Raw genomic sequence first — 13,089 nt, 5'->3', positions numbered from 1 at the left:
CCTCCCATCCTCTGAACCCCCTTTCACAATGTTCAGAAACGCTCTGCGGTCGTCCAGCCGCTCCGTTGCGGCCGTTTCGGCCACTGGCCGCATCGCCTCGGTGAGTCTATCCCATCCCAGCCGCCTTCGTCCATCGCCAGTTCGACATCCTTCATCTCAATCTTGAGCTCGATCGATGCTCATACCTCATCATACCTCGACAACGATACTTCAACAATGGCTCGAACGCATTGTCCTTCTCTGGGATGGTCATTAACAGGTTTTTCGTCCATTACAGGTCCGCGCGGCTGCTGCCGGTCCTCTCAACGGCGTTCGCTCGTACGCTTCCGAGGCCAAGGCTACCCCTACCGAGGTCTCCTCCATCCTTGAGCAGCGCATCCGTGGTGTCTCTGAGGAGGCTGGTCTCGCTGAGACCGGTCGTGTTCTGTCGGTCGGGTACGTCAATTCTCCCTAGGCGGCTGGGGGCGCGAAAAAAAATTCGGTCCCCGGCTACAATTCCATCGAATCCGCCATTGTTTATCAACAATCGACAAAATACCTATACAGAAACTAATTGAGCTTTAAATAGTGATGGTATCGCCCGTGTCCACGGCATGTCCAACGTCCAGGCTGAGGAGCTGGTCGAGTACGTGAACCCCCAAAGTCTTGGCATTATCCAGACCCGAAAACTAACTCATCTTCAGGTTCGCCTCCGGCGTTAAGGGTATGTGCATGAACCTCGAGGCCGGCCAGGTCGGTGTCGTGCTTTTCGGTTCCGACCGTCTCGTCAAGGAGGGTGAGACCGTCAAGCGTACCGGCGAGATTGTAAGCACTCCAACCCAGCCCCTGGCTTCATTCTGATATTGGACCCTGAATCCATCTACCCCTTGCCAACTTTTCTAACACCACCCCTAGGTCGAGGTCCCCGTCGGCCCCGAGCTGCTCGGCCGTGTCGTCGATGCTCTCGGTAACCCCATTGATGGCAAGGGTCCCCTTAACACCAAGGAGAAGCGCCGTGCCCAGCTCAAGGCCCCCGGCATTCTGCCCCGTCAGTCCGTCAACCAGCCCGTGCAGACTGGTATGAAGTGTGTCGACTCCATGGTCCCCATTGGCCGTGGTCAGCGTGAGTTGATCATTGGTGATCGTCAGACCGGTAAGACCGCTGTCGCTCTCGACACCATGCTCAACCAGAAGCGTTGGAACAACAGCAAGACCGCCACCGAGGAGGAGAAGCTCTACTGTATCTACGTTGCCGTTGGTCAGAAGCGTTCCACCGTCGCTCAGCTCGTCAAGACCCTTGAGGAGCAGGACGCCATGAAGTACTCTGTCATCATCGCTGCCACCGCCTCTGAGGCCGCTCCCCTGCAGTACATTGCTCCCTTCACTGGCTGTGCCATGGGTGAGTGGTTCCGTGACAACGCCCGCCACGCCGTCATCATCTACGATGATCTGTCCAAGCAGGCCGTTGCCTACCGTCAGATGTCTCTGCTCCTCCGCCGTCCCCCCGGACGTGAGGCTTACCCCGGTGATGTCTTCTACCTGCACTCTCGTCTCCTCGAGCGTGCCGCCAAGATGAACAAGACCCACGGTGCTGGTTCCTTGACTGCCCTCCCCGTCATTGAGACCCAGGGTGGTGATGTGTCCGCTTACATTCCCACCAACGTCATTTCCATCACCGACGGTCAGATCTTCTTGGAGTCCGAGCTGTTCTACAAGGGTATCCGTCCCGCCATTAACGTCGGTCTGTCCGTGTCCCGTGTCGGTTCCGCCGCCCAGGTCAAGGCCATGAAGCAGGTCGCCGGTTCCCTCAAGCTGTTCTTGGCTCAGTACCGTGAGGTCGCTGCCTTCGCCCAGTTCGGTTCCGATCTCGATGCCTCCACCAAGCAGACCCTTGCCCGTGGTGAGCGTCTGACCGAGCTCCTCAAGCAGAAGCAGTACTCCCCCATGGCCGTTACCGACATGGTTCCCCTGATCTTCGCTGGTGTTAACGGTCTCCTCGACACCATCCCCGTCGACAAGATCCTCACCTGGGAGACTGACCTCCTTGCTCACCTCAAGAGCTCCCACCCCGAGATCCAGGCCACCATCGAGAAGGAGGGCCAGGTCTCCAAGGAGACTGAGGCTACCCTCAAGAAGACCATCTCCGCCTTCAACTCCACCTTCAACGCATAAGTGAAGAAATAACTCGGATGATCCTTCGTGGTCGGCTTTGTTTTCTTGACTCTATGTGTATAGACAAGATAGCCTGTACAATTTTGAGCCCATTGTTTTTCTGTTCTTCTTGGTGCCGGTGCCTGGCAGGATATCCCAGTCTGCCCCTGGATGTAGCGATGTAATTATCTGCATGATCCTGGGGGGCGGACCAAGGATTTCCCGTAGTGCTGTTCGAGCGAGAACTAAAATGACTATGGTCTGCCAAAATGTGATTATATCCTGTACGTTTAGATTTTATCCGCGCATCGGGGCGCGAGATGGGTGGACGACCGTTCTAATTCCGTCTGGTCTCCTTATGCTCTCCATGTTGGACCGCAATTATTTTCTTTTGTTCAATCCTTTATACTGTAATTGTAGACTCTAGACTGTAGCTTTGTAGCTTTGTAACTTTGTAGCATTGTTTTGCACGACTACAAAGGGATGTATTCGCACATGTCGGATGAAGAGGGTGAGAGGTATGCCTCAATCGAACAAAAACTCCAATTTATATATATGTCTATGACTAAGAACAATAATTATAAGCCTCCGTTTCTCTCTAGATTCTCATGGCTATTTTGTACCTCCTATATCATCCAAAAGACACGACTCGGCAGTAGAGGCCGAAACCGGCATCCGACTGTTATCGATAAGCGATCAAGATTTTCCCGGAGATCACCAAGTCCCCCGCGTCCGAGGACCTTCACCATTCTCTCTGTTATTGATTATATTGTTATTATCGTCTTAACGCCGTCATGTCTGCCCCTACCGATAAGCCCCCTCCTCCTGCAAGGTGATGTTGAGCAAGAACGTTGCCAACCGCCTCCTCACCGAAGTTCACGAGGGCCTCAAGACTCTCGAGAAGCCGCCTCACTTGGTCGGCCTGTTGGCCAATAATGACCCTGCCGCACTGACCTATGCGCAGATGACGCAGAAGACCTGCGAGGAGAAGTGAGTCTCTACATTATTTTGACATTATCCGGCTTCAATGGCTCCAATTGTCTCTTTGGTGGGCTGGATGGTGGGGGTAACTAGTATGATTCATACATACCCCTCGGCCAAAAAAAAAACCACAAAACACAAGAAAAGCCAACCAAACGAGTCCAAAAGCACAGCAAACACTCCTATTAAAAGAACCTACTAACATAATGCCTTCCTCAGTGGTTTCAAGTACTCCATGCGCCAAGTGTCCCGCGACGACATCGAACAAGCCATCCTGAACGCAAACACCGACAACAACGTCGACGGCATAATCGTCTACTACCCCATCTTCGGCACTCGCCAGGACCAGTACCTGCAGCAGATAGTCGATGTAACCAAAGACGTTGAGGGCCTGAGCCACCGCTACATCTTCAACATGTACCAGAACATCCGCTTCCTGGACGGCGAAGCCAAGCGCCAGAAGTCCATCCTGCCTTGCACCCCGCTCGCCAACATCAAGATTCTCGAGTACCTCAACATCTACAACACCATCCTGCCTTACGGAAACCGTCTCTTCGGACACACGATTTGCGTCGTGAACCGCTCTGAAGTTGTTGGTCGTCCGCTTGCTGCTTTGCTCGCTAATGATGGCGCCTGTGTTTACTCGGTTGATATTACTGGTGTGCAGAAGTTTACTCGTGGTGAGGGATTGCAGAAAAAGACGCATGAGATTGTTGATCTTGAGGGCAAGACTTTGAAGGATGTTGTACCACTTTGTGATGTCGTTATTACTGGCGTGCCCAGTGAGAAGTACAAGTTCGATACTAGCCTTCTGCGTGAGGGTGCTGTTTGTGTCAACTTCTCTAGCGAGAAGGTATGTTTTTTTGCGCATTCGAGTCTGGTGAAGAGGTTGTGGTTGCTGACTATTTTGATATAGAACTTCCCCCACGAGGTCCGAGACAAGGCCTCGCTCTTCGTTCCCTCTATTGGAAAGGTCACTATTGTTGTTCTGTTGCGGAACTTGCTGGTATGTTTCTTTATACTTTATTTACATGCTCAGTGGTTCTTTAAAACATCATCTAACAAGTCAAATTACAGAGACTCATCCAGAACAAGCGAATGGATGATGTCAAGCCCGCTGAGGCCACTGAACGCCCTGGCACCCTTGAGGCATCATCATAGGTTGCTCATCTCTGATTGAAATTTCGATCCCGATGGCTACGCCCCGAGCTGGCCATTCCGTAAAAAATTATAGATATTCTGTTTGTTATTAGCCATTTCGATATACTCTGAAACTTCATGCTTCTTCTTTTGTTTCCTGTCCTTAGATATCTCCCAGCCGCATTCCACATTTGGAACTTATAGTGGCTCTGTTGACATTGTCTATTCTTCCACAACAAAGACTGTTGCTTGTGCATTATTATAGGTTATTATTTGAGCACTCTGATGTTGCATAATACTCCAATAGCAAACCCCCTAGCTGGGCTCGGAGGGTGATATTAATATAATATCAGATTGTCCCGGGAACATCTGGGACTGACAACTGCCAAAGCATTATAAAGCGTAAAGAACTATTGAGTCCACTTTGACATGAATAAACACCACCATGCAGACAAACGGACCTAACATCCTGGTAGAAAATTCTATATTAAGACAAAACAATCACTAGGATAAGTATGAGGATAAGCACCGCAACACATGCAATTGAACACCAGTATTGTCTCAGAAGTGACAGACACCAGAGGACGAGTTCCTCCAAGCTACTCTCCCAAAAGGCAAACTGATCCACCGCAGCCAACACATGCCCTAGTGACTTTGTCGCCGACGTTGCAGCATCTTCACCACCGTAGATCTTCCGGAGAAGTCTTCGAGGAAGAAAAGGCTCGAGATCCAAGGCAATGACCACAGCGTGACGGGCCACGAATTGGAGACCGGCTGCTACGTCATGGCCCCTGGTCCCTAAGAATTGGTACTCGGATGGTAGGATGATGAGGCGTATTTGGCTGGTATAATTAACCGGACCGTCAAGTGCCTTTGTCTGGATATGGTAGATTTGACCCTGTCGGGTTTGCTCAGCAGTGGCCTCAACTTCTGTTTCTTCGGGCTCATCAGTGGGCAGCGTGGTTGCTGCATCTGTCGTTGTTGGCATTGTAGTGAATCTCATGCCTGGTTCCCGTCGTGTGATCTTTCGGTGGCATTGACAAGGGCCTCAACCTTCTGTTGGGAAACCCACACAAGGGCTACTGTTATTATTGGGAGAACTGAAATGGTCTGATTGTTAGTTCAGCCGCTCATTCATACAGTATATTTCAGTGGGATGAGAGCTTACCCTGTGGCCCAACTGGGACAGATGTTTTGCACCCCATATTGGAGTTTTTCAAGGCTGCGAGAGGTATATGTGAAGAGGTATTGACAACATGGACTTAACTGATAGTAAAACCATATACTTTTAAGAGCAGTTGAGCAGTAAGGTGATATGTGATGGGAGCAGATCAAAAGACAAAGCTGTTCCAAGTTCAACCTTGGCTTCCAAGCCTATTAAGCCTCAAAGCTCTGAACTTGAAAGGCTCGAGTCAACTTGAAATCTTCAAGTTTGGAAAGTGCAGTTGAGCTCCAGGGCTCCTTCCAGGAAAGTAGAAGTCCATGTGAGCTCAATAGCCCTAGGTAGGACATCCTATTCTAATAGATCAAGCTAAGGGGCCCTGACCTAGGGTAGGGTTGCTCACATATCGAGTGACGTCTAGATACTGCATACGAAATTGGGTTCACTGCCGGACAATATCGAAAGAGTCACGCACACTGTTGGGATGCGCCTGATTAACTAGCCAAATGGAAACCAAAGCATAGGAAACTGATATCTCGCCTGCTCATTTGAAAATGTAACTCCAATGTACTCTTCCTAATCTCTTTTAGAGAATGAACTAGCTTTGCATTTTGCAATAGCCCCGAAAACATAACCTCTGATAGTAATTGATAGGTAACCTTCCATTTTAGCCCGACTTCTTTTCATTCTCCTTCGCCGCCAATCTCAAAACATCAATCTCGCTGGCCACCCAGCGACGGAAAGGTTCGGGGTGGAATACACCGTCTGCCGAGAACCAAGTTGTGAAGGGCGCCTCGCACCGCTTGTCCTGGAGAACTTTCCCAGTGGCAGACTTATATGTGACATGGAGCTTGTAAATCTTGGAGAACTTTTTGGCTGATGATGAGACAGATATCTATAAATAAGTTCTGTTAGTAACCTGCCATAAACTAGAAATTTGAAAGAGTTGAAGACCAATGACATACCGTCTCTCCAGTCTTTCTCTTTCCGGAGTATACCTCGCCAGCCTCAACAGCCCAAATCCAGTATGTCAGAATGCTGTTCAAGACAAAGTATGTCCCTACTGCGGCGATAATCCAGGGCGAGGTAGTTGCTTCCCAGCCAAGCGTACGGTCTGCGTAGAAAGTAAACCCTGCGATTGCGACGGCGCTATATCCAAGCAGGAAGCGAATGTTTGTTTTCGAGTAGTCTGGAGTGAAAGCGTATGGCGCAGGAAGGTTGGTGAGGTAAGGAAGGAGAGCATCGTCGCTTGTAGACTTGAGATCTATTGCTCAACTGTTAGTGTTGTTGCTGTATAGAGTAGATCGGGATTACGGACCATTGGTCGAGTAGACCGGCACCTTGGTGGAAGCCATGACAGATTTGAGAATAGATGTGAGTAAAGAGCCCTTCAAAATCCAAAAGATCGAGCGTGGTTCGGTATTCAGTGGTCAAGACAGGACTGTTGTTTATCGCAGGACAAAGATGCGGCGTGGCCCTTTGGAGAAAGCTGGAGCTAACGCGGACCAATGACATCCCTCTCCGCCTGGCAACCTCACCTTCGCGGCCCCTTCAACTTTCCATCCCCCACCTGCAGCCACCACTGATTTTTTGTTTGGGTTCAAAGGAGGCACTTCTTTGATACTTATTCTGCCTCAATATGGCAATTCAAGGGGCTGAGCAGACCATCCTTAGGGATCCGGCGCTATTGTGAGAGAACATAATTCGATCAAGCGGAAGTTAGACTGACCATTTGCTTATAGCTATTGGATTCTCTTTCCTATTTCAATTGTTATGGTATGATATACACCTGGCGCTTGAAGCTCAAATACCTGCGATGCCTTTACGGAGTGAAGCTAACCCCTCTTGAATAGATCCTGACCGGAATCCTTCGCCACTATGCCACGGTCCTGATGAACACGCCCCCAAATCGCCATCCACTCTTGCCGAGTCTCGCGAGCGCCTTGCTCTTCTCCGCGGCGTGAATCTCCGCAACAATGCCTGCTCCGTGCTCGACCGCGAGTCCTTCGAGATGCGCAAGAACTACATGGTTACTGGATTCCGCAACGGCGCATTTTTGAAGGACCCCAACAACCGTGGCCAACCGCCCGCGAACCCCATGACCGACCCCGCGGGCATGGAAGCTATGATGGGAATGCTTAAGGGAAACATGATGATGATGATCCCGCAAACCTTGATCATGAGCTGGATCAACGCCTTCTTCTCTGGCTTTGTTATCTGTATGTTGCATTTTGATATAAATGGACATGAGCAACTAGCTTACAAATTTTGCAGTGAAATTGCCCTTCCCGCTTACCATCCGGTTCAAGTCTATGCTGCAGTCTGGTGTCATGACTCGCGACCTTGACGTACAATGGGTCTCCAGTCTTTCGTGGTACTTCCTCAACTTGATGGGCCTTCAGTCCGTTTTTGGATTCATCCTCGGCAGTGATAACTGTATGCATCTATCTGACCCTTGCTCATTAGAACCGTCACTAATAATCTATAGCTGCCAACCAAATGGCCCAGCAGATGGGTATGGCTAACCCTGCCGCAATGGTCAACCCGCTCCAGCCCGGCCAAGACCCCGACAAGCTGTATCTGAACGAAGCGGAGAACTTGGAAGTGATGGAGCACTTCTGTATTCTCGATGGAGTGGAAGAGAGAATCCTGCAAAACTTTGCTCCTGCGGGGATCTAATCTCCGTTTGATGTTGCATGTGATGTCTAGTGTTGGTGTATATACCTGTCTTGAGGTCATCGCTGGCTTTGGATAGCATAAAGAATAGAATGTGCCATGTTTTTAAATAAGCCGCAATCTTGTGGATCTACGTAATTTACTTGAGTGTTCTTGAATGGTTCATATTGCACAATATTCATAAATCGTAGTAAATCATAACCAATCACTGTTGACGGTAATTAATAACATCATTCAAGATCCAGACTTCCCCATTATGGACCTTCTCCGCAATTGAATCAACTTCAATATTGCCAGGTTGGATCTATAGACAGTCAGTTATGATACGAACGACTCGGAGAGGACAAAACCTACAAAGATCTTATCACCCTCCTTCGTCCATTTCAACTTCTCTCCTGCAAGCGTTTCGATCTCTTCCCCAACTCTCCAGGGACTAGCAGGGATGAGATGAGCCTCCACGAATCGCTGCAGATTCCGCTTTGCCCGGTCTTGACCATCCTGCCCCTCATATGCATTTACCTCTCCGAACTTCTTGTAGTCCTCGGGATTTTCCCAGGGCTTTCGCGGAAGAGCTTGAATTGCACTGTTGCGTGGTGCTAGAACTGTAATGTTTTTGGATGCATCGTTAAGACGGTTGGCGACTGGCTCAAAGTCTCGGGTCAACCGCGCAAAGATATTGATGCCCTTGGTCTTGGGAAGGACATCTGAGATGATAGGGCTACCGCTGTATTTTGAGTTCGCATCCTCGTCCGGAGCCGTCTTCTGTGGCTGGACAATACCAGGGAGTATCTTATCCATTATTGATCGATGCTCTTTGTGCTCGAGAGCTAGTGGCTGTTGACGTGAGGGAAAGGGATATGATAGGCCCCAGAGTGCGGATGTTGAGCTAGCGAGAAGAAATGTAAATAGAATAGATGTTGTTAGTCGGTTAAATCCCATGCTGCGGGTTGGAGCCATCTTGCTGCCAATGACGCCGGACAGAGAAGCAGGTCTCACTACATCCATGACGCAACAGGTCTTGGCACGTGATGTGAAGAGAGAGAGAGAGAGATAACAGAATCACCTGACCCTTATCGATAAGGGTATTCGGCCACAAGAAATTGGCCGATGCGATCTTGGTCTTGCCCCCGCAATCTACACGTCTGGCGCTCCTAATTGATTCGATTGGTATCATGTCGGCTCTACAGACCTTTATGCTGGTCGTGGACCACGACAAAGAAGAAGCCAAGCGCATTGCGGAGGGAATCGCGCACGGTATGCCAATTCGCCCCGCACCTGAGACCACTTCAAATCGTTGCATTACTAACGGGAGTGAATATAGATGTTGAGACCAAGAAGGCGACTCTGATTGATACCGTCCAATCTCTCGGTGAATATATCAACGACGAAGACCCGATTTTACGTGGAAAGGCGATTTCTTATCTTACGGCCATTATCCAAGCTCTCTCGCCGAAATACCTCTCGAGACAACAGATCCAAGTCTTGACTACATTCTTCTGTGATAGAATTGAGGATGGTGGTGCCGTTGATGGGTTGCAGGCCTTACAGGGTCTGGATCGGTTTAACAAGTTTTTGGCTACCCAAGTAGCACAAGCGTAGGTGCTATACCTTTCGGTTGCATGCGACATCCCTGTGTTCACCGGGGATAAAGTTTAACTCGATGATGACTAGTGCTGATTTATTGATATAGGCTTTTCTCCAACTTCCAAGATCTCCAATCTCGGTCTCAAACACAGCGGTTCCACGTCTATCAATTGCTCAATGACTTGATGTCAAACCACCGCGGAGCTATGCGTGATATGGGAGATATCTCGCTTCTGGGTGTTGTTGATATCATGACGGGAGAGAAAGACCCCAGGAATTTGATGATTGTTTTCTCGATCCTGAAAGTGGTTATGGTAGAATGGGACATCTCGAATCACATTGAGGTATGTATAATGTTCTTTTTTCTAGTCATGGATTCCGCTAACACTGGACAGACCCTCTTCGACTCGGTATATAACTACTTCCCAATCACATTCCGACCTCCGCCCAATGACCCCTATGGAATCACTGCACAGGATCTGAAGGGTCGTCTTCAAGAATGTATCTCTTCGACAAGGCATTTTGCACCCCACGCTATCCCCGCCTTATTGGATAAGCTTGACTCTACTTCTCCCAATGTAAAGGTAAGATTATTTAATAAACTGTCATATCGAAACCATCTAACAAATTTATAGAAAGATGCGCTTAGTACATTGATCGCATGTATCCATTCATACGACCCCAACACAGTGTCCAAGTTTTCCATCACCATATGGGAAGTCCTCAAGTTTGAGATTCTCAATGCCCAGGAAGAGTTCTTATCTGAAACATCCCTCGAGGCTCTGCAAGCAATCGCCCAACGACTATCTGAAGGAGTTACTGAAGTGTCACAAGAATTGCCTCTTGCGAAGTACCTTCAGCCAATCACCAAGGAGTGCAACGAACAACTTCAGGAGCCTCAAAACAAGAAGGCCAAGCCGGCTCAGTCGATCCTCAGTTGCGTCTCTGCTGCTTCGCCTGTTTCCTTTATCCTTGTGGTACAAACAGTCGTACCTCCGATCTTCACACTTTACCAAGAAGCGGACGGAATTGTCAAACAAAGGGCACTTCTCGAAACTTTGAATGTCTTGTTCGAATCTGCTACAGCCGTATTTGGACAGTGGACCACCCGAGGTGGTGAGGCCGCTATCGAAAACCCGCTACTGGAATTCAAAGACCAATTCTCGGACCTCTTTGGACAGGCATTGATGGGTGCGGCTAAGGAAGAGGTTTCCTTCCGGGTGACTGCGTTGAAGGGCTTCTTGCGTCTGTCGACTTTGCGTCATTTCTTCCAGGAGAATGAGATTGGGCTTTTCGTGCAATACCTCGACGAAATCCTTCTCAAGGAAGAATCTGTAGGCCGGGATGATCTCAAGAAAGAAGCAATTGCTGCCCTTGCTGAGATTTCCAAGCACAAGCCCCGCCTGATTGTGGATATCACTTTCCCTGCGTTTGTGGCAACTCTGCCAGAGGAAGATGAAGGCTCGGATGCCCTGTATCTGCCGACACTCGAGACCCTTGCTCAGATTAGTGTCGAGAGGGACATTTTTGAGACGCTTTTCCGTCGTCTGTTTAGCAAACTGTCCATTCTGCTGCAAAAGGAGCAACCCGGGTCAGTTGCTTACCCACGTGCAATTCTCACTACTTTGCTCTATGTTATGCAGCAGAGAAACATGGAACAAGACCAGAGTGTAGATTTGTACTTCGATAAGGTTGTGGTTGGACTTTCTCGCGATGTCGCAGCATCAACATCTGGCAAGGCAAAGAACCGGATTCTCAATGATCCTACTGTGCTTGACACCTTGGGTCGACTTTGCAATCTCCTTGTGCGATCTGTTTCCATTCAGAAACAGGAACAAGTTGCCGAAAATGTCTACAGTCTCTTCTCTGCAGTTGAAGATTTTGTGCCCATTCCGTTCACACAGACTACAAATGCGGATCAAGAACGTACAATCATTATCTCAACATACCTGCTCGCGGGAATTTCCAAGGACTGCGGCAACAAAATCCCCCACACCAACCCAGACATGTCGGGTTTGCTGTTGGATCTGACTCATCGTGCAGTCTCGAGTACCGAGCCAGCAACACACCAAGCCTACCTGCGTCACCTGGCCTTGCTTGTCAACAAATTCCTGTCCAAGCAGGATCTACCAATCGCCGAGAAACTCTTTGATTCTCTCCTCCAAGGCCAGGACACAGAATCAAAGAGCCTTAACCCTGCAACCATCCGCACCATCTTCTGGCTATCCAAAGCCTTGGTCCTCCGCCTAGCCCCCTCAACCACCCACATCCTGACCTCCCTCCTCGCCCTCCTCTCCTCCCCAGACCAGCAAACTAGCGCGACAGCAGCACAGGGCTTCTCCATAATCCTCGGTGAAGATGACATCCTCTCTGCAACCAATGGCGCTACAATCCGCCTCCTCTGCAGACAGCGCCTCTTCACCACAGTCATCCCCCTGATCTCATCTCGCATCCGCGAAGTGAACATCGCCGGCACAGATGACTCCACCGCCGCCCCCAAAGCGCCCGAACACATCAAGCCGGCCCACCTAACTGCCCTCGCGGGTATCCTCTCCACAATCCCCACAGCCCTGGTCATGCCAGAACTCCCCACCCTGCTCCCCCTCCTCCTACAATCCCTCGATCTCCAAACCGCCGACTCTGTCGCCGTCCGCACAGCAACACTCGATACTCTCGCCGTGATTATCCGTGATAACGGCGTCGTAGTTATCGACAAGTGCGGCCACATCCAGAGTCTTGTCACGAGACTTCTCAAAACAACAGCTACAAACATCGGCCCTGGTGCTGTTAATAGCCCACGTCTCCGCGCGGATGCTTTGAGATGTCTCAATCTCCTCGCTACCCACCAGGTGCCCGGTGCTGCAGCTAACGCGCGTGCGCCGCCGGGTATCTCGCCTCTCTTGCCTGTCAAGACTCAGGTTCTGAGGTCCTTGCGGGCGGTTCTTGATGATCCTAAGCGTGATGTGCGCAAGGCGGCGGTAGATGCTAGAGCCGCTTGGCTACGTGGTGTGGATGATGCGCCGGAAGAGGAAGAATGATTACACTTGGGTTAAAGGGAAGAATATACTCGCATTAAGTTTAGAGGTTGTTTATTACCATACACTGTGCATAGACTACTGTTGGCGGACTTAGGGGTTCCCGGGCTCCCTCGTTGGTAGTAGCAAAACGAATGTTCAAATTCTCCAGCATGCACTCTACATGGTATTTCTAGATTGAGGATGGCTTCAGTAAGTGTACTCCAGGGCTGGCTTCACACGTGACGATCACTGATGTGGCCGACCCTAATTGGTCTATATGACCGCAGGGCTGTGAGCGAGGCTCAGCTCTTGTCAAAACGACACTAATCCCGCCCATGACCCTTCACAGAGGCTGTGCAACGATAGAGTCTATGGGAATCCATACAAACTTCTGTGAAT

General features: G+C 49.8%; 7 protein-coding genes across 7 annotated transcripts; 4 read left to right on the top strand and 3 right to left on the bottom strand.

The window, feature by feature from the left end:
* Positions 1-28: 28 nt before the first annotated feature.
* Positions 29-2,151, top strand: N7487_009410 (F1F0 ATP synthase subunit alpha; the record flags this gene model as incomplete). The annotated part of the gene is made up of 5 exons (XM_056877140.1): positions 29-100; positions 278-435; positions 569-625; positions 684-804; positions 895-2,151. 5 exons carry the CDS (start codon positions 29-31, stop codon positions 2,149-2,151), a joined length of 1,665 nt encoding a protein of 554 aa, XP_056725720.1.
* An 814-nt stretch (positions 2,152-2,965) lies between these two features.
* On the top strand, positions 2,966-4,272 carry N7487_009409 (methylenetetrahydrofolate dehydrogenase (NAD(+)); the record flags this gene model as incomplete). Its single annotated transcript, XM_056877139.1, has 4 exons — positions 2,966-3,120; positions 3,331-3,964; positions 4,028-4,117; positions 4,189-4,272. The coding sequence occupies 4 exons, from the start codon at positions 2,966-2,968 to the stop codon at positions 4,270-4,272; spliced, it is 963 nt and encodes a 320-aa protein (XP_056725719.1).
* Positions 4,273-4,738: 466 nt separating this feature from the next.
* Positions 4,739-5,239, bottom strand: N7487_009408 (uncharacterized protein; the record flags this gene model as incomplete). The annotated part of the gene is made up of 1 exon (XM_056877138.1): positions 4,739-5,239. One exon carries the CDS (start codon positions 5,237-5,239, stop codon positions 4,739-4,741), a length of 501 nt encoding a protein of 166 aa, XP_056725718.1.
* Positions 5,240-6,080: 841 nt separating this feature from the next.
* N7487_009407 (signal peptidase complex subunit 2) lies at positions 6,081-6,768 on the bottom strand (the record flags this gene model as incomplete). Its single annotated transcript, XM_056877137.1, has 3 exons — positions 6,081-6,308; positions 6,379-6,677; positions 6,732-6,768. The coding sequence occupies 3 exons, from the start codon at positions 6,766-6,768 to the stop codon at positions 6,081-6,083; spliced, it is 564 nt and encodes a 187-aa protein (XP_056725717.1).
* Positions 6,767-8,092, top strand: N7487_009406 (ER membrane complex subunit EMC3; the record flags this gene model as incomplete). The annotated part of the gene is made up of 4 exons (XM_056877136.1): positions 6,767-6,827; positions 7,267-7,632; positions 7,688-7,849; positions 7,902-8,092. The coding sequence occupies 4 exons, from the start codon at positions 6,767-6,769 to the stop codon at positions 8,090-8,092; spliced, it is 780 nt and encodes a 259-aa protein (XP_056725716.1).
* A 147-nt stretch (positions 8,093-8,239) lies between these two features.
* On the bottom strand, positions 8,240-9,094 carry N7487_009405 (uncharacterized protein; the record flags this gene model as incomplete). The annotated part of the gene is made up of 2 exons (XM_056877135.1): positions 8,240-8,393; positions 8,444-9,094. 2 exons carry the CDS (start codon positions 9,092-9,094, stop codon positions 8,295-8,297), a joined length of 750 nt encoding a protein of 249 aa, XP_056725715.1. The 3' UTR covers positions 8,240-8,294.
* Positions 9,095-9,261: 167 nt separating this feature from the next.
* N7487_009404 (MET18/MMS19 family protein) lies at positions 9,262-12,711 on the top strand (the record flags this gene model as incomplete). The annotated part of the gene is made up of 5 exons (XM_056877134.1): positions 9,262-9,343; positions 9,411-9,684; positions 9,780-10,017; positions 10,069-10,257; positions 10,309-12,711. 5 exons carry the CDS (start codon positions 9,262-9,264, stop codon positions 12,709-12,711), a joined length of 3,186 nt encoding a protein of 1,061 aa, XP_056725714.1.
* Between the last annotated feature and the right edge of the window lie 378 nt (positions 12,712-13,089).

Source organism: Penicillium crustosum (genome assembly GCF_028827405.1).
Source record: "Penicillium crustosum strain IBT 35664 chromosome Unknown utg000004l_segment0_segment0, whole genome shotgun sequence".
Lineage (NCBI taxonomy): Eukaryota > Fungi > Ascomycota > Eurotiomycetes > Eurotiales > Aspergillaceae > Penicillium > Penicillium crustosum.
This window is presented reverse-complemented; position numbering and strand designations above follow the sequence as displayed.